Genomic DNA, 22,840 nt, shown 5'->3' with positions numbered 1-22,840 from the left:
GTGTGTGTGTGTGTGTGTGCGTGTGTGAAAGAGTGCAGGAGGTTTATGATCACTGAGGCCAGAAGGGCATCGTTCAGAACCCCCCACCAGAAGATAGTTAGCTTTCCATCCTCCTCTGCTCTATTATCAACAAAGGGCTACAAACGTGACACGTGGGCGTACGTAAAAAGCCAATCAGAAACTTTAATTTACAACCTGCGTGTCCCTGCGGTCATGCCGCATCGCCTCTGAGCCGTCAGACTCATTCCAAAGCTCATTTCCTACCATTACCATCCTCTGCATCCTCCTTCTGACTCTCCTTGACCCTCGTCTCCTTCAGCCTCTCTCGTTCTCATTTCCTTGTCGTGTTCTTCCAACCCAACTCCATTACGCCCACATCCTCTTTAGAAGCTGGCAGACTAGAGTAGAAAGGGCTGAAATTTGATACTTTAATGGTCAATGACGAAAGAAACCGCCCATAAGAACCTAAATACACAGTTGCTCAAAGGCTCAGATGTTTGCAACACACACATTAATTAAGAAGACATGCACTCAGCGACCACAAACAAACTGCCTTCACTGAAGTCATATTTATCTGGAATATAGACAAGAACTCTAGCTGGAAAGATGAAGTTTTAATGGCACAGACGATGGTTTGATGAGGTTCATCTCTCAGTCCTGTGTGTTTATCGTAAACTCAAAATTATAGTGTTATTTGGGAAATACACAGAAGAGTGACTGGAATTGTTCTGCATTGGCAAATTCAACTGTAATAGCCACAGTTAAAAATAACCAGAAGTCATTAAAAAGCAAAGTTTATCTCCAGTTTTTAGCGATTAAACTTTTAAAATATGCAGAATTCTAAACAGAGTCTTGGGGGATGTTTTTTACAGCAGCAGCTCTTCTGGTTCAGGCTGCCGGGGATGATGGGTAATATCCACTGTTCAGTTGTGTTGCAGTTCAGCGGCTGGTCAACAAGTTGATAAACTTTATTTTTGTCTATACGAAAAGCACTCGATCGTTTGGATACGGAGCCCAACAGAACGAATTACTGCATGTGGCAGCAGAGGGCGCTGTTGCTCAGGAAAACTTAAGATACATAGTGTTGCTTTAAGTTTACAGTTGGTCCTTTTGTCACATTCATTTAAGTTGGGGTTACAATCGGGTTATTATTCGTTAGTATCAGTATTTTGAGCTTAATAAAAAACATTTTGGTAAATATCACTAAACACAAAGTAAGTCACTGGTTTTGTAAGAATTTCATCATCAATGAAATAAAATAAGGTAAAATGGATGAAAATGTGTTGTATTTCATCATGAGGACGGGCATGTCGTGACTGTTGATGAGACATTTCCCTCAAATCTACAAACATGCTGACCTCACTGTGTCGCTAGATGTAAGTTCAGAGGACCGCTGAGGTCATCAGGATTCATCCCCTGGGCACCATGAATCTCTGTTGTCATGGTAACATGGCATCCAATAGTAATCTCTTACAGTTGAGGGTAACTGACCAACAGACCGACGGATCAATTGTAACCAAAGCAGAGACTCAGTTTGAGGAAAAAGGAAAAAAAGGAACTGACAGGTTTTTCAAATGAGGGCACATGGAAGGTGATGAGAGAAGATAAATGCTTTGTTAATTTGTTCTCATACACTGTAAAGGCTAAATTCACGCTAAACACGAAGGAAATAATGGGATGATGTAATATTGATTTAAATGATTTGGTGACAAAACCCCACCAGTGTCTTTGAATAGTGAATTATAATGTGGCCTTCAAGGACTGACTGAAAACCGACTTCTTAAAGCAGCTCGGAGGATCACAGTCGTCAATAATACAATGAAAAAACAGAAAATGGGTGATATATGAAAAGTCCCTTCTTTGACATATTTTTGGGGTATGAAGAAATACAATATCTGGAGTTATAAAGTCTCTACAAACAGAAAGGATGTAGTTATTTGTAGCCTCAGTGCAAACACCATTTATGCACATTTTTCCCCCATGATAACATTTTCTACAACTCCAGTTTTGGCCTAATGGAATTTAAAATTGTCTTCATCTCAGTGAGCCCTATAAAGAAAGATGACACGAGAAAAAGATGACAAAACTGATGCTTTTTCCATGATTCTTTATATACAAAAACAATATACAGTTTGCACGTAACAGTACGGAGTTCTGGGCTATACGACATCATATGAGTTCAAAGATGAATATTTTTACTGTCAAACATACAGTAAAGGTGTTTAGAGTCCGTGTGACACATCCACTCCTGGGTCTTTGCTGCTTTCAGCCTCTTTCTGCCTTTGGAGTTGGAAGAAGAGAAATCGATTCCCGGGGCGAGTCATGTTACCTCACTGTGAGTTTTACAGGATCGAGAAAAGATTATAAAAGACTTTCGATCAGCAGCAGCAGCAGCAGCAGCAGAGATCTGGTGATGGCTCCTGTCTGAAATGTGGGTTTTGATTTGAAGGAAGTGTTGAGGGACGCTTCACGGCAGCAGGCGTTCACACGTGTAAACATTTGCATCAAAGGGTGGAAGTCTCCGTAATTGCAAAGTAGCAGTAGCCGTACTTAATTTCACGTTTAAGGCATCACTGTTGCCGAAGAAAGACAAACTTATTGATGCGGTAATAATCCAGAAAAGCTCTCCCCTCTATGTAATTATAAAGTCACATATGTTTTAAAAGAGAAAGCACAAATCTGTTGCCTGGACTTAGATACAAAATATATGTCTAAAGCTTCTTATTAGATACCACTTTATTTTAATGCCTCAATTTAACTTTTATAAGCAGTAAACGTTTGTAACACAGTATAATCTAGTTGTAAACAAATAATAGAAAGTTCATTGATATATTTTGAAACAGTTATAATTTCTCTTATGAACGATGCTATAAATGGTTAATAACATTGTATCAGATGGAGGTAATTGTTGAAAACTGTTCATAAATGTGTCTATGCTTCATATAAGGAGTTTAAAAATACACGGATAAATACTTTATATCTGTTTACAACTACATAACCATTAACTCATTAAATAAAGCGCACTGGGTTAAAATAAAGTGATACCACATCTGCTTCGTCTCATTTAACTTTAACGCACCTGGATTATTTTCGACACCTCAACCAATGATGAAACTTGATCAAGTTCGAATCATAGACTGTAAATAGAGAAGTGGAGTGAAGTCTGGCTGCAGCACAGGACATAAACCCCGCCTCCTCCTTGTAAGTGGATGGGACATGGAACAAACCAAAAAGTCAAAGTACACCTCAAATAATGTTTTTTCTCAAAGACGGTCTCTAGCATGTTCTTACCACACTGATGAACAAACATGATGATTGACAGCTGAGACTGACTCATGATTGGTCGAGTGTGTGTATTGGCGGGACCTCCAATCAATAACCCGCACAGACTCTGGCTCCAAATACGCAAAATGTCAGCGCTCATATCCGGGATATTTTTATGTCTGGATAGTGGGAGGAAGTGGAGACGCGTCTTCCGTCTTTATTTACAGTCTGTATACTGTTTGTTTCTTTTTTCGAGTTTGTACAGGGTAACGTACGATCTGAGGAAATACTGAGTCACTATGCATGAAGAAGCTGGAATGCACCTGCTGAACAGAGGATGAAGTAATGGGATTTATTTACCTGCAGAATGTCTCATCCATAGTTTGCTTGGGAAACCAGTAAGTTTGATAAAGACAGACTAGAAACAGCAGCTGTGTTTGAGCTGCACGAGACGATAAAAACTAAAATAAGACGACTAAAATCAGAGCTTAAAACATTCACATCCACGTTGCATTGTATCATATTGGTAGTAAAGTTGATTTAAATGTATGCACATGCTCCATATACATTCTGTACAAAATAATCAATATACAAGAACATAGATATTGACATGAATGAATACTGTTGGTATCTTTTTCCATCACCGTGCATCATTTCATGTTGCAGCCTCCGAGAGAACAACTCACTCCTCTTCAGTTGTTGGAATGACGAGCGGCGCGGAGGCTGGAGGACTTTTGTTTGAACGCGAGTCCTCGGACGTCAGCGAGCTCCGTCTGTGGATCACTCATCAAACATCTCCTTTCTAGCCAAAACACGCACGGGAACGAAAGATGACGAGTGTGTTTGTTGAATTTCAGATGACGGGAATGACTAAGCAACATTTGTTGTTTTTTCTTTTTCTTCTTCTTTTATGAGTCCTTCAATATTTCTGACAGCTTAAGTTATAGGTTTGGGTTCTCAGCCAAATACAAATCATCATTAACGAACCCTTGTCACATTTTACATTCAGCGCGGAAACCCTCCCTGCCTGCTCGATATTCACAAAACCTTCATATGAAGTCCACACGACAAGTTCGACCCAGTAGGAGACCGATGTGCAACCAAAACCCGTCTTTCTCTTTGGCACCAAATCACTCGGAGTAGGCCTTAAACATGAGATACCGGAGTCAAAGCACGAAAAGTACATCCCCTACAAGCTTGATGACTCAACGCAGGATGAATGATGGTACACGACCATCAGGAAGAGGGCCGGCTGCCGGGTGACTAGCAGCGGCTCTACTACCGAGTGATTTCCATTGCACTACGCTGTGAGAGCCTCAGGAACCCACAGCTCCCTCAGCGGTTATAAATATAACATTCGCAGTTTATTCTTCATCTACACAAACGGCTGCACATCCTCACAGGCCACAACCCTTATGATATAATGCCCCCTAGTGGCAATGTTACACTTTGAATGTGTCTGAAAACCAAATGAACTGCAGTATTTCAGACTGAGCTGTGAGGGGCACATGGGAGCAGAGCCAGCCTCCTCTCTCCCCCACCGCCCCATCTGATCCGTGACAACAGCACACTACGTCCAATCACTCGCACCTCCTGCTCCAGGAGGATGTCCATATATGGCCGTTTGGCAGTTAATGACAAGGCAAACCACAGCATGTACGAAAACTCGAAAGTACACTTGAGCCACATTCATTGTTACGAGGGCAGTTTCACCCATTTTTACCTCTGGGGAACCTTGAAAGGCCGGAAGTGAATAAAAAAAAAAGGAGGCTCTGGTCAAATACAATAAATAAATGGTTCTGCAGCTATAGATTTGTGTTATGTGTTTCACCAGAGCCTGTGGATGGCCGGGGCCTTAAGACACACCTGTAGCTGTCACTGTGGATATAAATACATCAGGGGCAAGTAAAGTGGACTGAGCTGTGCGCTGAGGGTCCGCAGGGCCGCGAGGCTGCTGGGAGCTGTGGCCCCCCCCCCGCCGAGAGGTCATGGTGCTGACGTCCGGCTGACAGCGAGCGACTCTAGGGCCGATGGAATCTGAAAACACAGGTTTCATTCATGAATTAAAATTAAACAGAATTTTACAGCATTTAAGTGTGTAAATCTTTTTAAAAACAACATCTAAAAAAAAATATCAAACACTTGTAGGTTCCAGCTCAACGCTTGAATGCTTCTGTGAACTTCTGCTTATCTTTGTCACGAGAGGAACATGAAAATATCTTTGGGTTTTGGAACATTAACTTAAAAAGAAAACAATATTTACCATCACCCCGCTGCATTTATAATGAACATTCACACCTTTTCTGATATTTTATTGACAAAATGATTAAAAATAGAAAATAAATAATGTTAAATCAAAAGATGTGTTTTACATTGTTGAGTGTGATTTTCCCTTTTCTATGATTCACCATGTTGCACTTATATTTTATTTTGTTAAGCACCTTGTTACTCTACTCTAGGTGCTTTAGTAATAAAAATGATTATCCATCATTATTATTTAATTGTCAGTGGGTCTAAAAACATTTCGCACGTGCTTCCAGTCAAGTTCCGCATCCTAAAGAAAATCCTTCTCTTCACCAATTAGCCTGACCTCCACCCCCCCTGTAATCCACCTCAGAATCTATGGTCCTCAGATAGCAGGTCTACTCTCCATCCCCCAGACTAACCTGATACCTATGATGACAGGGCCTCCAGTGTAAGTGAGGTGATATATAAAGTTGATTTAATGTCCCACCTTTCACAGAGGAAGTAACAAAGGGGCCCATGAAAGTAAAGCTGTTCAAATTAAACAGTAAAAGAATCAGACAAAGCACTTGAACACATAAAAATGTGGGAAACTGGGCAAAGGCCAGGAACTCTCTCCTGGTACAGATCCACAATGTCCCATCTGTGGACACTTAAAAAAAAAAACTCCTCACAACAGGGGAAATACAAGTTGAATCTGCTACTGTTTAATAATCTGGTTAAATTGTCAGTTATCCTTTTGAGTAAGTGGCTTTAGAGATTGAATCCTGGCGTAGTCGTATGTGTTTTTGGCAAATATTTACGACTGATTGAAACGTTACAGCGACAGATAAAGCCAATAAATGTAAGTTAATCATTACGGAATGTTATACAGTGCTTGGATTCTATTTGCTATTCTTTTTAAGAGATTTATGACCAAAAAGAAAAGGCAAAATTGACAAAAACATGTGGAGAGATATTGAGAGTTGTCTACTAATGCCAAATCCAAACTTCTCATCTTGTACTGTGCAGCTTTATAAAAATAGTTCTACTGAAAGGTGTATTGGTTTTTACTGCTGGACATTTCCTCTCTGCTCCGTTCAACACGTCAATACAAAACCATGTCATGCAGATCTAATAACACATGAAAGAATGAACCTGAACTTTATTGCAGATCAATGCCTGATGCTAATAAACTGCAGTCGACCTGTGTGTATATCATGACTTTAATGTGGTTAGTGGAAATGGCTTTGGGGGACCGGAATAATATAAATATTGATCAATGTGCGCTGATAACCAGCAGGATTTACAGTGATAAATTACTAATGAAGTGCGAGTTAATGGTGGAGGCCATCGACCGAGTACCTGGTGAACTGTTTGCTGTCTTCATGAACCTCCATCTCCCGGCTCTTAAACTCATTCAGCCCCTTCCGAATGGCAGCCTGGGGGGGGGGGGCAGAACAAACACACACACACACAACGAATAATCAGCGATGTCTCTAAAAATGGATGAGGAAGAGAAATCCTTCTTTAAAAAGGTATCATGAAACCCTGTCCCTCTCCTCACGCAGCATTTAACCTGCTCTCTTGTACTTGTACTGATTTTGCACATCTCTTAATTTATTTGCAGTATTTTAAAGTTTTAAAGTTGCAGTTCTTGCCATTGAACAGCAGAGGGCAGACCTGACACAGGAACTGCCTCTTTCTCCTTTGAGAAAATGAAGAAGGACACGTGAGTCATTACTCACCTGGTACATACGTGCACTTATATTCTCTCTGTAGGAACGTGTTTCTAAACATCTAAAGTATGCTGCGTTTTCTGGGCCAGTTCACTTTGTGTCAAACTGCTCATTGCCAGAAATGACAAATGTCAACGCTACAGCAGATGATGACATTGTGTTCATTCAACTTTTACAGTTTTCAACATGACAAATTCCCTCTGCACAGAGGGAATAAAAAGGCTTGTTCTGCCCTTGAGGAACTTGTCTAGCCTGCAGGAAGTCAGGATGTCAACACTCTGCAATGAACCCTAACTGAGTCAGGTCTCAACATCAGAGCCCAGTTGACTTCTGTTGGCCAACAGTAGTTCACCTGCAATTTCCGGCTGAATTAAAGCTTAATGTTGCAATTTCCATCAACGACTAAGAGCAGGTTGATAAGTTGTGAACGTTCGTACCTTGTCAGCAGGAGTGAGCCGTGTCCAGGGTTTGTCCGCCCGCCGGTCGTAATCCTTGGCGTCTGTTACCTCCACATACTCATTAAAGCAAAGGATCCTTCGGGCGACGAGCTCGGCCACTGTGGGTCTCACACTCAACTAAACACACACACACACACACACACACACACACACACACACACACACACACACACACACACACACACACACACACACACACACACACACACACACACACACACACACACACACACACACACACACACACACACACACACAGGGGGCAGAGAAGTCAGTTCATACCGTCTTCCCAGTGTTTAAGTTATAATTAATCTGACTTTGTAGTATTTGTTGCGATTGATTTAATGTTGTATGACGTATTAATTGATTAAAACATTCCTGTCTTCTATCACCAGAGCTGGAGGTGCAGAGAACTCTTTAATTCCATCTGTGTCCTCTAGATGGCCCATTTCACCGCACACAGCATCATTTCTGCCTCCTAATGTGACTCATTAGGTGAAGCAAAACTAATTTGCAGCTAAATTTAGAATGACTCAGTCTCTTCTGTGCTCTCATAAATGTGTGTGTGTGTAGTTGTTGTTTACTGTACCTTTCTGGAGAGCCTCCTTTTAATCTCTTGCCTGGCTTCTTGCGCCTCCACATCATTCTTTTCTGCATGCAGAGAACCAGCAGAGTCATTTTAACACCTAATGTGTCCACACCAAGCTTCTCCTTCTATTTATAACTGGGGGATGTGATGGTCTGTGTTAAAGTGTGTCCGTGGCTGTGAAGCAGCGCGAGCGTCTTAATTTAATCAAAACCAAAAGGGAGAGATGATGATGATTAATTATTTTCTAGAGACTGAATGAATCATGTGAGTTGAATCTGTAACACAGACACTTGTTGTGTCCTAATGTGTGTAGTATATTTATATGTGGGTAAATTAACACACTGGTAAACTCCTTGAAGTCTTTCCATCCCATCAGAGATTGAGATACAAGCTGTCTGGGATTCACAGTGAGTTCTTCTGTGGAGAACTTGTTTTTTCTCTCTGTGCTTCTTCGTAGATGAAGAGATCTTCATGCTGAACACATCAGAGACTGGAGTTATGAAACGCTGAGGTTGTGTTTTTACACTATTAACCATCTCTCCAGAGAGATGTTACCTATTGCAAACCTCAAATCTGTGTAAGAGCAACATCACGTATACATCTTTTGACGCCTTTGATATTGTGTGAGACATAGGTTTGAAAGTGTTGATGTTATACTAAACGAGTTATGTCACATTAAAAAGACTTGAATGCCCTGTGTTGTAACCACTGGACAGAAACTGGTGGTCATGTCTGAAAGCAGCTTGTATGACTATTTAAGCTTCTAAACATAAATATCACATCTCCCCTCAGATCAATAGTGTATTTTAGAAACCTACGCTTGAGGATGTTTCTCTGCTCCAGCTCCTCTGTGCTGGGTCTTTGGCTCAGGCGTCTGAAAAGAGAAAAGTGTGTTCTCATACGAGGAGCAGAGGATTTAAACAATACACAGAGTTTACTAAAAAGATAACAGGATTTTTCGGAGCAACTTTTGTTGTTGTTGTTGTTGTTTCCCAGCAGCCTCTCTGTCTTGGCTTAAAGATTTTTACAGTGCATAATTTGAACGGGTACATCGCCTACACAACTACACCCAAAAAACAATCAACATGTGACCTCACAGCGTGCTGAGTGTGTGTGTTTCAGAGTGTGTGTGTGTGTGTGTGTGTGTGTGTGTACCTGACTAGTTTGCTGCCTATCTGCTGGCGGAGCTCGTGTCTCTCTGTCTCAGAGCTCCGGGGCAGAATGTTCTTGTCCTCCAGCTCTCTCATGCTGGGTCGGTTCCTGAGCTTGATGTTCAGCGTGTCTCGCCGGCGGATCTTACTGGCCAGAGAACCTGGAACAGAGACACGACGTGGTGAAGCTGCTTGAGGCTTCTTAGGGCCTCGAAAAACAACCTGAACAGAGATCAGCTGCAGAAAATAATCAAGCGTCAATGAAGCAAACAAGGCATCTCAAAGTCTAAAAAATTAAACACATAAAATCAAGCTTCAGGTGAATGCTAACGTTAACTGCTAACAAATACGTCGTTCAACCTTGAAACATGGTCCCACGTCTCTACAGATGTTAACTGTCCATAACTAAACTAATGCCTCACTATTTGTGTACTCGTCATCCTCGTCTTCTTCCTCCTCATCCCGGTACAGGATTGGACCGTCAGAGTCGGAGTCACTAGCTTGGCTGTCTCTCGGCCTATCAGGGATCACCGTCACTTCGGCCTGGTCTGTTTTCACACTCAGGCCCTGGGGCCTCTCAGCTCGGCCCTCAGCTGACCTGCAGGAAACACAGGATATATTGGAGAGGAATTATATAAAATTACAGATGCATTGTTTTATTAGAGCAACTGTGCAGATATATAATCTACTTCACATGTAGGAATGACATGCAGAGGACAAAGTTTGTTTGTTACGAGCTTGCATGTCCTAACTGTTTTTTCACCTGGGACTGTTCTCCACAGCAGAATCGGTTTCTCCTTTCTTCTTTTCTTCCTCTCCTCCTGTTCTCTCCCGTTTCTCCCCCTGAGAGCAGGTCTCCGTCTCTACCTCTGTGAAGGAAGTGTCCTCTGTATCAGTGTTGACATGAGGAGGCTGGACTGCAGATTCAGGAGCCAGACCTTTGTGATTCTCCTCGCCCCCAGCAGATGCACTGGGAGCAGACTGAGAGGCAGCTCCCTCCGTCTCACTGCCTGAGGCTTTGGATGAGACGGGCTTCGTGTCTGAGGAAGGGGGCGAGGACCTTGACCCCCCAGGCGGACTAGGAGTCTCTACGGTGGCCTTTTGAGGTACAGGAGTGCATGATTTCTGCTTGTTCTTTGCATCTTTTCCCTCGGCCTGTGCTGCAGCACCCGCGTCCTTAGATGCACGAGAGCGAGGGGTGGAGGTGGAGGCGGCGGTGGCTTTTGCAGTGCCTCCTGTCTTCTTTGGATGGGAGGATTTAGCTGAGGAAGAAACAGGAGAACGACAACGTGAGAAAGGAAAGATAGAAAATTCTATTTCCTCCAGGTGCTCCAGTTTCCTCCAGCTTCCTCCCACAGTCTGAGGAGAACTGTATGTAGGTGTGGTTGTGTTTCTGTCTGTATAAATGCTTTGTCTCACACAAGTTTTTATCTCACAGTCCACCTTAAATCACATTAGACATCTCCACATATTGAAAACATGTTGTTTATAGTTTGTTGTTGACTATTGGCTAAAAAACATAATGCAACAGTATCCAACAGACTGTGTAGTTAAAATATATTTAATTATACCCATAGAAAATAATCACTTAATTTCTAGGTGATTAAATGAGCAGATATTTGTACAAAATTGGAAGAAAAATAGAATATACAGCAGAGCCGGACCTGGTGGTTATTCCCATTCATTTATCCAGCATCATTTGTTATTTATCAAATTAATAATTTGATTGTTTAGGCTGTAAAATGCCAGAAAGTTTGTGAAAATGTCAAAAAAAGCAATATTTCCTGGCACACAGCAGTCAACACTCAAGAATATTCACATTGACAATTTACTTTATAATTGACTAATCAGTTAATAGCTTCAGCCCTTTTATTAAGTACATATGCATTCCACAGTTTATCTGATATGAAGCATTGGGCACTGATGTATGAGAACACGCTGTGAGCCACAATATAACCATCTGTAATCACATCTTTGACCCCAAGACAAATACACAATACCTAAGGTAATACTGAGTCAAGCAGCTTCTGTAAGTGTCTGTATAGTGTCTTTGTGTGCTGGTGGAAGGAGCCTGGGGGGGGGGACTTCAGATGTTATTCAATAAAAAAAACATTTATAGCAACAGAAAAATAGAAAAGGACAACTGCATGAACATCACGTGCAGTATTATGGGCTGTGGGCTGCTTTACATTCAGCACTTTTCAGTAAACACACACAGAGAGATCATAAGGACAACACTTCTACAGTCACTCACTCGACTGGAAATCCTTTCTAATGAGGAAAAGACTTGATCCAGAGGGAGAAACAGGGCGGACACACACAATGGAGGACAGTGAACACAACGCAGGGGGTTTCCAGGTGCAGTCTTCTTTCCCTTCACACACTGATACAAGCACAGTTTCCATGCAGGGGCGGCAGGCAGGGAAGAACGTCAACAGGCAAACTGGCCTCAGGCTCCGACCAGCTGAACTTACCAATCACACGACCAGTGTTGTTGCTAGTGCCCCTCAGGTTAGCTTTAGTCTGAGTGGTGGAGCCAGTCTTGGCTGTGGTTTTAGTTGTCTTTTTAGTCCCAGAGGCGACCTCCCTGTGACGGCTTGTGGCTGCAGTGCCGCCTGCAGGTTTGGAAGAGGCAGGCAGGGTGGCACCGTGCGTTTTTTTAGCTTGGAGGTCGTGAGGTCGCACCGGGTTTGCCCGGGTGAGAGGTTTAGTATCTCGCCTCTCTGAGCAGAGCAGGGGAAGCAGGAAGCAGAAGTGTGGTGTTAAGAGGTTAAAATGTGGGACGGAGTATAAAGTCCAAATGAAAGAAAATTAAAGTCTGAGATTTTGAGAATTAAAAATATAGTTGTAAAGAACAAGAAAAAAGTCATAATATTAATACATAAAACATACATTTTATTAGAATAAATGTGTAATGTAATGTGAAAAAAGTCATAACATTAAAAGAATAAAGTTTGAACATTAATGAGAAAAAAAGTTGTAGCATCGCATGACAAAAGATTTTTTTGGGGGGGAAATAAGCAGTAGTGATACCCCGGAGGAGGAAACCTGTTTTTGAATATCCTAAAGATGTAACTAACAAATTTCCTCTTCCTCCTCCTCCTCCTCCACGTCTGTGTAGTTCCTTCTTCAAGATAGACACAGTCTCTTGTCTCTGTTCAAAGACCTGATTCTTATGATAACGTGATGCAGATGAGCCAAAAGATTATAAGTATTGAGTTATTTGTGAAACCCTCACTAACGTATAACTTTTATAAGTAAAACAGATGCTCCACATTCCTCATTTTAACAAAGGGGCCAGGCTGATCTTCTGATATTCCACCTTTACAATGACATGTAGTCTAAAATTACAACTTTATCCTCATAATACTATGACTTTAAACATGATATTTCAGTTTTTTAAGTAGTTTCTGAAATAGAAAATAGCGATTGAAAGGAAAAAAGATGTATATCTGTGCAAAAAGATGCACAAATGGACGTGCAGACAAACACAGGGAGACGGAAGAGACCATTAAAGATAGAGAACGATGCACATGGAGCTAATGATGACGGGAAAAGTCTCTTTCCATCAGACTAACAGATAGAACAAACCCATTAACCTTCCAAACCTCCAGTGTGAGGACATGCGTGTTCTCACACTGTGTTTTTACAGTGGTCCTTGTCTGTTGCTTTCATGTTTATTGACACACGGACAAACAAATGGCTCAGAGTTCAATGCTAACAGGGTTGAGATGAAAACAGCACAACACTTAAGCAGCATCAGAAGGAAGAGCAGTGGCCTGGCTCCTCGGGGAGAGGGAGGGAGGCATTAGCAGATCTGCTCAGACTGAGAATACCTGTGATGGGAATATCTATGTGATCACATTAGGCCCGGTCAGATTCCACAGAGGATTCGATGTCAGCTGGAAAAACTGCTGTCAAACGCATTCCACGACTGAGAGGAGCAAATTCAACCAACATCTAAAAAAAGCTGCAACGTTTATTTAATGTATAAAATTGAATTTCTGAAGAGCTGTAAAAAAGTCTCATATTCCTGTGTCACATGTTTCACTTTGTGTTTGGAAGATCGAAGCCTCGGCTGAGTCAGAAAGGATTTCTGCTACGTGCTCTACCACAGACACAGCAAATTATTCTACAAGTTCTGCCGAGATGTTTCACTTGTGAGAAAGAGAAAATCTTCAATGAGTAAAATTCAGTGGTTTGATTCTTCAGACTCTTGTTTTATCCCAGTGTGACAGAATCTCATGTGCGTTAGTTCTGCAGTTACCTGTTTTCTCCGCGGTGCAGCCGGGCCCGGAGGCCTTTCCCTCCTGCAGCGATTCTGGTGACTCGATGTCCACTTTGACCTCCTCTGACGTCACGCTGGAGGTGGCGTGGCCGTTGAGATTTTGACTGTTGTTCGCTTCTTCTAGAGCAGGAAAAACAACAGTAACTGTAACTGAAAATTGTTGCATTTCACTGTGTTCGGTATATTTAGTTGATGAAAAAACAATATTTAAGGAAGGAATATGTCACAAATGAATTAAATACATGAATGAAATAACGAGCGATGAGACAAACCTTGGTCAGAGATGAGAACTCCTTTCTTGATCAGCTCCTCCCTCGTTTGCCTGGTGGAGATTTTTCTCTCTAGAACTGAAGGATGAACACGGTCAATGTGTGAATCAACAGGGGGATTCCCTTTGATTTTCCTGCATCTGATCTGCTGCAGCAACCTACACGGAAATCTGCAAAAGCCTTGCACAACAGCTGCACCATGTTCCTGCTCTTGTGTGCAGTCAACACAACAGCACCGCATTGATGAGGAACTAAAGTTAATTCTGTTTGAGATGAGTCAATAAATGACTGGTTAATGAACAAAGAATAATCTGTGGCCATTAAAGTAATGAACTAATCCTTTTTTCGAAGCCAAAGTGCTGATTTAAACTCCTCAGATATGTGGATTTGCTGCCTTTACTGGGCTCATACGATAGTAAACTGAACAACTTTGTCGTTTCGATGAAACCAGGAGTTTGAGGACATCAACTTGGGCTCGGAGGAACAATCAGGCACCTTTTCACCCGACATTTGCAAGATTATCAGGATATAATTGTGAGAAAGCCCTAAACGCAAAGCCCACAGTGGATTTGTTCAGTACCCAAATACAAACAAGAATGAACAATAGCTAAATAAGGCCAAATGCTCAGAGCAATGTTAAATCCTATTAGGGTCCAGTTTGTTTTCACTTCCGCATACGTGGTTTATATAACTGGGCTCAAAAGCAAGATTCAAATTGCATTAGTATAAAGTTATTCCACATTCCATAGTGACCATTTGGCAAAGTCATAATCAGCATTCAACACTGTTTTTCTTTGAATAGCAAAGGATTATTTGGAATCAAAATCAAGAAAGAGGCTGTAGTTCACACCGGAGCAGTTACAGGTCAACCCCCGAGACTCCTCCCAGCAGGGTGGGTGTCCGAGAAAACCTCCAATTAAAGACCTCCAGGACGTCAGCAGTCCACCCAGATGTCCGAGCCCACATCCGATCTCTAATGGAGAAAGCTAAATTCTATTGCTTGTATCCACGATGTCATTGTTTTGGTCACTACCCAAAGCTCATGACCACAGGTGAAGGTCAGAACGTAGATGGACTGGTAAAGTCCAGTAAAGTGCCCACATTACTGCTGATGCTGCCCCCATCTGCCAGCACAGCTCCTGCTCCATTCACCCCTTACTCCTTTAGATACTTTTACTCCTTCACTAACCCCTGTCCCAGAGGGAACAATCGAGTAATTCATTTGAAGCTCCTACGTGATGAGAAAGGAACAAACATTGAAAACTCTCAGGGCTCAAAGATGTGATGCACAAAAAAAAAAAGGAACTTGAAGGCCGACTTCTCATTTAGTTAGTTCACATGTGGACAGTAGCCTGAAACTAGCTGGTGGGACGTGGAGTTGTGAAACTTGCAGACGGGTGAAGCCACAGACGCACCTGGCAGCCGACACTTCACGAATAAATCAGCGAGCATAAACTGTTCGCTCTTTTCCTTTTAAAGCTCTTCAGGGAGCAACGCCGCTCCATTTCAGACATAATGTTCTGCACAAATCCAGAAATGTAAGCCATGATGTTGCACAGACACTCGATTGAGGAGAACAAATCAGCGGACACTGTTCATACAGTGTCATTAAAAGACACACGCAAGATGTCCCACCTTTGGAAAGATCCTGGAACTTGTCACTGGTCTTCTTCTTCCTCCACTTCCAGGGCTTGAACAGTTTCCCTAGTGACGACAGCTTGCCTCGCTGCTGCCGCGTTGCAGGGGCATTCTGGGTATTGGCGGCGCTGTCCACCACCACGTCGCAGCTGGCCAACGATGATGATTTCTCCAACCCATCAACTAGAAGACACACATGGAGAAATATACAATCAGGGTAAGAACCAGACGGAAAAGGGCTCATAATTAACCATCTAGCAGACGTAAATCTTTCCCACACGACAACGCAGCTTTCAGTATGAAAGTAGGAATATTTATAACTCTGTTTCTGTACAGTATTTACAGTGTGTGTCCTCATGTGTGCGTGTTGGGTGGCGAGACCCCCCATCCTTCCACAACTCCTCCTCTTCCTGTTGAAAGATTAGATGTGCTGTGAACCTTCTGGAAAACTGCAGTGAGTGAATGGTGTATGTGCAAGTGTGCGCATTAGTGTGTGCATGTGGGTGTGAATGTGTGTGTGTACCATACCGGAACCTTGCAGAGGAAAGAGAGGCGGTGTGTGATTCCTCACATCCAAACTGAGGAAGGTTTTTGTTTTTTCAGCTACACAACACTGCTGACTCACTCGAGCCTGAACGTACGGAGGCCTGTGGGGATCAAACGTGTCCATGCATCGCATCGTTTGTGACCTTAAATTATTTCATTCATCGCCTCTCAGGAATGTTAACTTATACGCCTTACTCACATTCTGACATGTCACAGCCACAAAAGCACAGGGATTATATGTATAAAATGAATGATGGCTGAATTCCATTTGGCTGTTTTGGTGTTTTTGCAACAGCTGACAGAAACTGTTAGAAACTAATAGTATTAATGCTCAGTGAAGAAGTATCTGAGAGGGAGAAGATTCAAAGCATCATTCACAGATCTGAGTGTCAACAGAGCTTCACACAGTCCGACTGGTGATTCAGCTCAATAATACTGACAAACATTATAAAGGATGATTTGTTTTCTCAATTCTATACGAGAGGCTTCAGCAGCAGAAAAAAAAACATACTGCATTTCATCATATATGGAAATTTATATACCAACGATACCAATGTTTCTGCCATACACTGTATATAAAGATGGACTTCATGACAGCTCCCTAAAAGTGAAGCCAAAGCGTCCTGATCGCCCCCTGGTGGGGTTGTGGATGGGACATGGGCCAATAAAAGTCATACATTTTCAATTGTTCTCATCACACCGATGTACGTCCTTGTGCTTATTTTTCCGGTACGTTGTTAAGTTTGGTTTTGAATCGTTCTTTGATGCGATGAAAACAAGGTGAATTATCTTGATTGACAGCTGAGACGGACTCGCAATTGGCCGAGCGTGTGTGTCCCCAGGACCTCGATACCGCGACTACACAACACAATCAATACTGCACAGGACTGAAGGAGAGTTCAATAAGATAAAGAAAGAATCTTATGTCAAGAAGCAGATGTCTCATCATCTTTCAATAATGAAAAGCAATAGAATTAAAGGATGCAACGACTACAGCGTTTTCCTTTTGCTTAAGGATGCAATGTATAAAATATAGATGTAAAAAGAACTATGTCGGTACGATAATTGCTTCCATTTGGATTTTGCTCATGTGATGATCCTGACTGTATGTACGTACACAACATGGGAACTAAGAGCACAACGACATGGAAAAGTGCAGAGCAGATCAGGCCAGAACATGCTCTCCCCAGACACCATTTTAGTCCACACACACACACACACACACACACACACACACACACACACACACACACACACACACACACACACACACACACACACACACACACACACACACACACACACACACACACACACACACACACACACACACACACACTTCCTGTTCCTGTGTTGATATCAAATCACAATAGGTGCATTTCAGCAGCTAATGATGGGAAAATCAGTAAAAGCGATTATCATCACCATTAGTCTGACTATTAAACATCTAGTGGGAACCAAATAGGGACAATGGTCCCAGTTATAAGTCGGAGAGAAGAGAAAAGAGGAGGAGAGACAGAGAGGAGAGGAGCAAAACAAAGATTATTGTTGACTTGAAAAATAGTTTTCTTTCTTAAAGTGCGTTCAGTGAGAAGAAGCTCACTTTAAGAAAAAGGGAAGGTCGACAATGAGATGGTTCAGTCGCTAAAATCTCACAATTTACCATAATTTTTAGTCACTTACCATTTTAAGCATGGGCCAAGGTTTTTTCATTTAGCTTTATTTCAATGTGCATTTAATTAAATCTTCACTAGATAAAAGAAAAAAAAAACCTTAGCAGCATTTTTATGTGAAAAGGATTGTTTTGAACTGAAAATGTGTTAATGTGAGTTGCAGAGGAAGTGACAGAATGGACCACTATCAGTAAACAAACACTTCTGGAGTCTAATGAAGCTCAAAGTTCAAAGCATAGAAAGACAAACTATAACAGTTGGTCACATTAAATGATAAATTAAATGTTTTGCTGATGAAAACTACGGCACGAGGGCAGGGTTGAAGTCCAGTGCTTCAGTTTCTTCCCACCGATCTTTGGAGGCTTCAACGGAAACTCTGCGTATTCACTTTGAATGGGGTGACATCATGCACAACTGCATTGTGGTTCCATTGCTTCACACTGACTTTGGTAGAACTTTAGAAAAAGCTCAACTTTTCAAGCAGCAGTCCAGGCACCAGCCAATCAAATCACATTTAAACAAATACTCCAGCACAGGCACCAGCCAATCAAATCACATTTGAACAAATACTCCTGCACAGGCACCAGCCAATCAAATCACGTAAATGCAGTTGCAGGTCCTGCCTAAACCGAGCTAGTGCCCAGCAGTTAATGAACGTGGTGTTCATTTCACCACATAAACATGTGGCAGATTTACCACCTTTCACTTCCACTGCCCTCTTCCCCCCCAACTCCCCTCTTCTTCTTCTTACTCTTTTGCTTCCCCTGTGCATGAACATGAACGCCCCCTGTTGCTGACTGGCAGTAATTGGGTGGCTCAGTTTCCCACAGAGTTAGAGCTGCAGAGTGGAGCGCACACAGGACTGATGGACATCGGGCCACGAGGAGATATTTCCATAATTTGACAAATGAATTTGAATAACTGACCTTTAAGCAAACCTGAGTGAATTAAATTCAAAACCATTCACCACACACAGGAAGTGCAAACATTACAGCGGTAATCCTGCTTTTCAGGCGAGACGGATTCATCTGAGAAAAGAAATAAAGTTTTACCAAAATAATGCTGACTACAGCTTTTTAATTACAACAATGTGGCTTAAATCCAGCCCAGTTTAACCCAGGGATGTTATTACACATAACAACTGCTGACACGACTCCATGATTGCACACGGGATTTCAGACCGACGTGTTTTCCTTGCAACTACTGACTCACAGTGTCATACTAGAAGGCTGAATCAGGATTTGGATAGCAGCTGTGGAAGTGGACGGAATAATCAGAAACACAACTGGAGACACCGCAGAAATCTGAGGGGAAACTAACCCCGCAGGATTTATTTTTTCCAATAAACTGAGAATATTGCGCCATGACACACAGGCCATTTGTTATTTTCTTCATGTTTTCATTGTCATGCATTGTCTGATAGGATATTCCCGGGATGAAGTGGTGGTGTATTGTGACAAAGCCAGCATGTTTTTTGTTTTTTTCAGACCTTATGGCAGGAACATGTGTTGAGAAGGAGGGGAAAGGGAGAGGCTTCCTTCCTTCACTGCAAGTCACCAGGGAGGGAAGAACCAGACATCACGAACGGAGGAAAAGGGACTGAGTGGGTGAGAGAGAGAGAGAGAGAGAGGGGGAAAAAGAGAGAGAGAAGGGGAGAGGTGGAAACTGAGGTGGGGCAAAAAGAAAAATATGGGAGAGAGGAGCATAGAGAAGGAAAGAAGAAGAAAACAAGGCAACAGGAGGTGTTGGACGAGAGCGGAGGGAGGGAGGGGCCACGCCGGGCATTAGCTCCAGTTGTAACACTTGGGTCATTTCTTCCAAATCTCAGTCCAATGTGGGACAGAGAGCTACAGTACAGCCTCAACTCATGATCCTCACAGGGCTGAACAGCTCGGATTAGGTCAAGAGTGGCACACCAGAAGGAAATCAAACAGGAAATCGCAGCTTTACAATGTTTTAACGCACGGTAATCAGACGTCAGCGCTCACAGGATATCAGCTTCATGGGTCAATCCCCCCCCCCGCTCTCAGAACTGTGGATTCAGCATTCAAAGCTCAGCACATCTTCAATGTGTAACCCCGTAATACAGCAGTTCAGAGCACATACATCATTATTATAGCCTCAGGTTCCTATGCATGTTGACCTTAGTGCGCAACAAATCAGTCTCGGTTTGACTGTAAACGCTGACCGAGTAATAAGAAGGTCCAGTTTTGTTTTCAGTTGGCATCCTTGATCACTTCCTCTACTTTACTGCCTCAAAGCTTTCCCATCAAAATGTGGATGGATGGTAAATATTTACAGTTATGACTCACACACAGAGAGACCAAGGTCTATACGATCCCACACTGAAAACACTGATCCCCTGAAAAGTCTCCATCGTAATCTCCAAGAAGCCACGGTGACGTCTTGAAATTTCACCAACCAACAGTCCAAAGTCTAAATATATTCAATTTACTCTGAACTGTCATAGCTCCAGTGTAGTTCTCTGAGGAAGTAAAGTTCTCCCTCCATCAGCGAGTTAAAAGATCTCTGTATCCTGACTAATGCTCACTCATAAATTCCTTGAACTGTCGACTGTTTAGATTTCTGCTTTTGATGAATTGTGGAAATGATAGTTTCAATAACTTTCAGGGAATGTGTACACAGACTCTCAATGTGTTTTACAGCTGCATAGGCCTATAGAGCTATATCACTTGGATCAAGACTTCGAGGACATGTTTCTTTTTTTGACCATTGCTCCCTTTTGTGGGTCAACCACGGCTGGAGCTCCATCTGTGTCAAGGCTCAACTTTTCAAATGGGTGATATTTCAGCTACTCGGTCATAGCCGAAATATCTTGTCCAAACAAATATTTATCTTTGGAAGCATGGCTTGCAATTCCTTCCTCATTACAAACGCAGCAGTGATCCCACGCACAAAACCGGCTGGTTAGTCGGTATCATGTCTGTTATTTCATCATAGGGCACAGAGAAAAACTGAACATTTCTAGTGTTTTTTCAGTATATTGTGCTTGTGGTCTTCAGTGTATACAGGTTTTCATTCAATGTATTCCATCATTTGTTTTCCCTTCATCCGATGTGAAGATATCCTTTGTATGTCCAGGAAATAGCACAAATGTCGTCATTGAGTTAAATCAACGTTGCTTAACGGAATCTTGAGTTATGGCCAAAGATGTGATAGACAACCCCTGCGTGCACTAATCAATATAGTACTTCAGATCGTGGTTAATAATTGCCTCCAGTGGTAAACTCGACTAGACCTGGTCCTCCGAAGGATGCGGCCGCTTAATTGAGACGCGGCTATTGTTAGTCTTGCACCAATCTCAGAAGTATGTACGTTAATTTGTGGGGTGATTCTTGGAGAATTGACTAAGGGAGGAAATCAAACAAAGCAAAAATAGTTTCTGTTCAGACAGTTTGATACGATGGAAAAAGATTCATCATTCACAAGAGGCATAAAAAACCAGAAGAGGAATTGAAAGCACGTTGACATCTGAAATCGGAGAAGACAACTGCTATGTAGTACGTAGTAAGGATGTACACTGAAGGGAGTGTGGATTTATACTTTAGTACAGAATAGGGAAAGGACAAGACAAGCAGGTTGATTATACTCCTGCACTTTTAATCTAAGATAAGATACTGAATATTTACTTTATTATTGTTATGTCGTTATTATTTTCAACAATATTTGTACTTAACCTTTAGAAAGACTCTGAACTGAAGTAAACTTGGCATATTCTCGGGTTATTACGGTCCTGATCGTGAATGAAATGTAAATCCTGGGCTTCCATTCACTCTGTGGGTAAACAAACATGGTCCGAAGCCTCAGTTCATGTGTCAAACTGGCAGCTAAAGTACACAAACACGAGTCAAACCCTGGACTCCTCTGCCCTGATTCCCGATCTGGATCCGTGTCAGCCTCACAAAGACTCGCACGGGGATGTCAGGAGAGTTTGAAATTCATTTTAAAAACACAGTTCACTCACTTCCCTTCGGCAGGAAACCGCCGCGCGCTTTGTTTGTGCGCAAAGCTTCGACAGAAACGAAAAAGAGGACTTCCTGGATGAAGATAGCGGAATGTGTGTGTCTGTGTATGTGTGTGTGTGTGAGATACATTGCAGATACGTTGCACGCATGCACAGAAACACACACTCACCGCTCGCGGGCTGGGACACAGCCGACACGGCCGTCTGACCCATATTCGGATGATCCGGAGCCGGACCGCGCTCCACTAAACCCCCGCGATCACCGCCTTGTTTCCCCGCGTAAATCCCCTCCGCCGAGTGCGCTCATCTCAGGGAGGACGGCTCCAGACCGTGATGGCCGAGTCGCTGGAAACTTCAGTGACTGACTGGGTCGCTACTACGTCGTAAGTTCCCCTCCCACCAGCAGCTCCTCCACCTCCTGCTGCAGCAGCTGAAGAATGCCTCTCATTCCTCCGCGCAGATTAGAGGCGCTGCCGGGGTCAAAGGGTGAGGAGCTCCGACACTTCCAACAGTTTTACCCAGGGAGAGATTGAAAAGCTTGACGGACAGCGAGGTTCTGCCGGAGCGGGATGGTTTAAACCTGAGAAAACACGCTCACAAGCGGCTTTCAGGCGAGTGCTGAACTCCGGACATTGTCCTGAAAGTCTTTCTGGGTGTGCTGAAACAAAAAGTTCAGAAAACTCCCCCCTGCCAGTCCCCCCAGCACAATGTCCGGAACATGTGAGAACTCCAAATGAGTCATGTGAGAACACAAAAATGAAAATGTCAGAGTCTGCGTGTCAATGACGTTTCTAACAACAAGACAACAGATGCAAAGGAGTAAAAACAAAATTTGGGGAGCTGTCAGGTCATCCATCTACACAGTTTATGATTGACAGTGTTGTATGAAAGTAAATTCAACTTGGGGCTTTTGACTATTGGTCCCAAGTAAAATGAGTATGTTCACTTGAGCATTTTTGAACATTTAATTCACTAAACAATAATAAAGATAAGATATGCTTGTGTGTTCAGACCATA

The 22,840-nt window shown here is 42.5% G+C and overlaps 1 protein-coding gene across 4 annotated transcripts in view; it reads right to left on the bottom strand.

Moving 5' to 3' along the window:
- Window positions 1–2,090: 2,090 nt before the first annotated feature.
- Window positions 2,091–22,840, bottom strand: part of phactr2 (phosphatase and actin regulator 2) — a 33,020-nt gene continuing 12,270 nt past the window's right edge. For 2 of the 4 annotated variants that reach the window (XM_035172696.2, XM_035172698.2), the window contains exons 2-13: window positions 15,617–15,802; window positions 13,985–14,059; window positions 13,692–13,832; window positions 11,899–12,147; window positions 10,188–10,686; window positions 9,847–10,022; window positions 9,429–9,585; window positions 9,092–9,147; window positions 8,274–8,335; window positions 7,664–7,801; window positions 6,853–6,929; window positions 2,091–5,301 (exon numbers count right to left, since the gene is read on the bottom strand). In XM_035172696.2, the coding sequence (XP_035028587.2) occupies window positions 5,286–5,301; window positions 6,853–6,929; window positions 7,664–7,801; window positions 8,274–8,335; window positions 9,092–9,147; window positions 9,429–9,585; window positions 9,847–10,022; window positions 10,188–10,686; window positions 11,899–12,147; window positions 13,692–13,832; window positions 13,985–14,059; window positions 15,617–15,802 (1,832 nt within the window). In that variant the 3' untranslated portion in view covers window positions 2,091–5,285. Of the gene's footprint in view, window positions 5,302–6,852; window positions 6,930–7,663; window positions 7,802–8,273; window positions 8,336–9,091; window positions 9,148–9,428; window positions 9,586–9,846; window positions 10,023–10,187; window positions 10,687–11,898; window positions 12,148–13,691; window positions 13,833–13,984; window positions 14,060–15,616; window positions 15,803–21,993; window positions 22,512–22,840 lie in introns of those variants that run through there. The other 2 variants (XM_035172697.2, XM_035172700.2) reach the window with 2 other exon arrangements.

Source organism: Hippoglossus stenolepis, chromosome 12 (genome assembly GCF_022539355.2).
Source record: "Hippoglossus stenolepis isolate QCI-W04-F060 chromosome 12, HSTE1.2, whole genome shotgun sequence".
NCBI classification, from domain to species: Eukaryota; Metazoa; Chordata; class Actinopteri; order Pleuronectiformes; family Pleuronectidae; genus Hippoglossus; species Hippoglossus stenolepis.
This window is presented reverse-complemented; position numbering and strand designations above follow the sequence as displayed.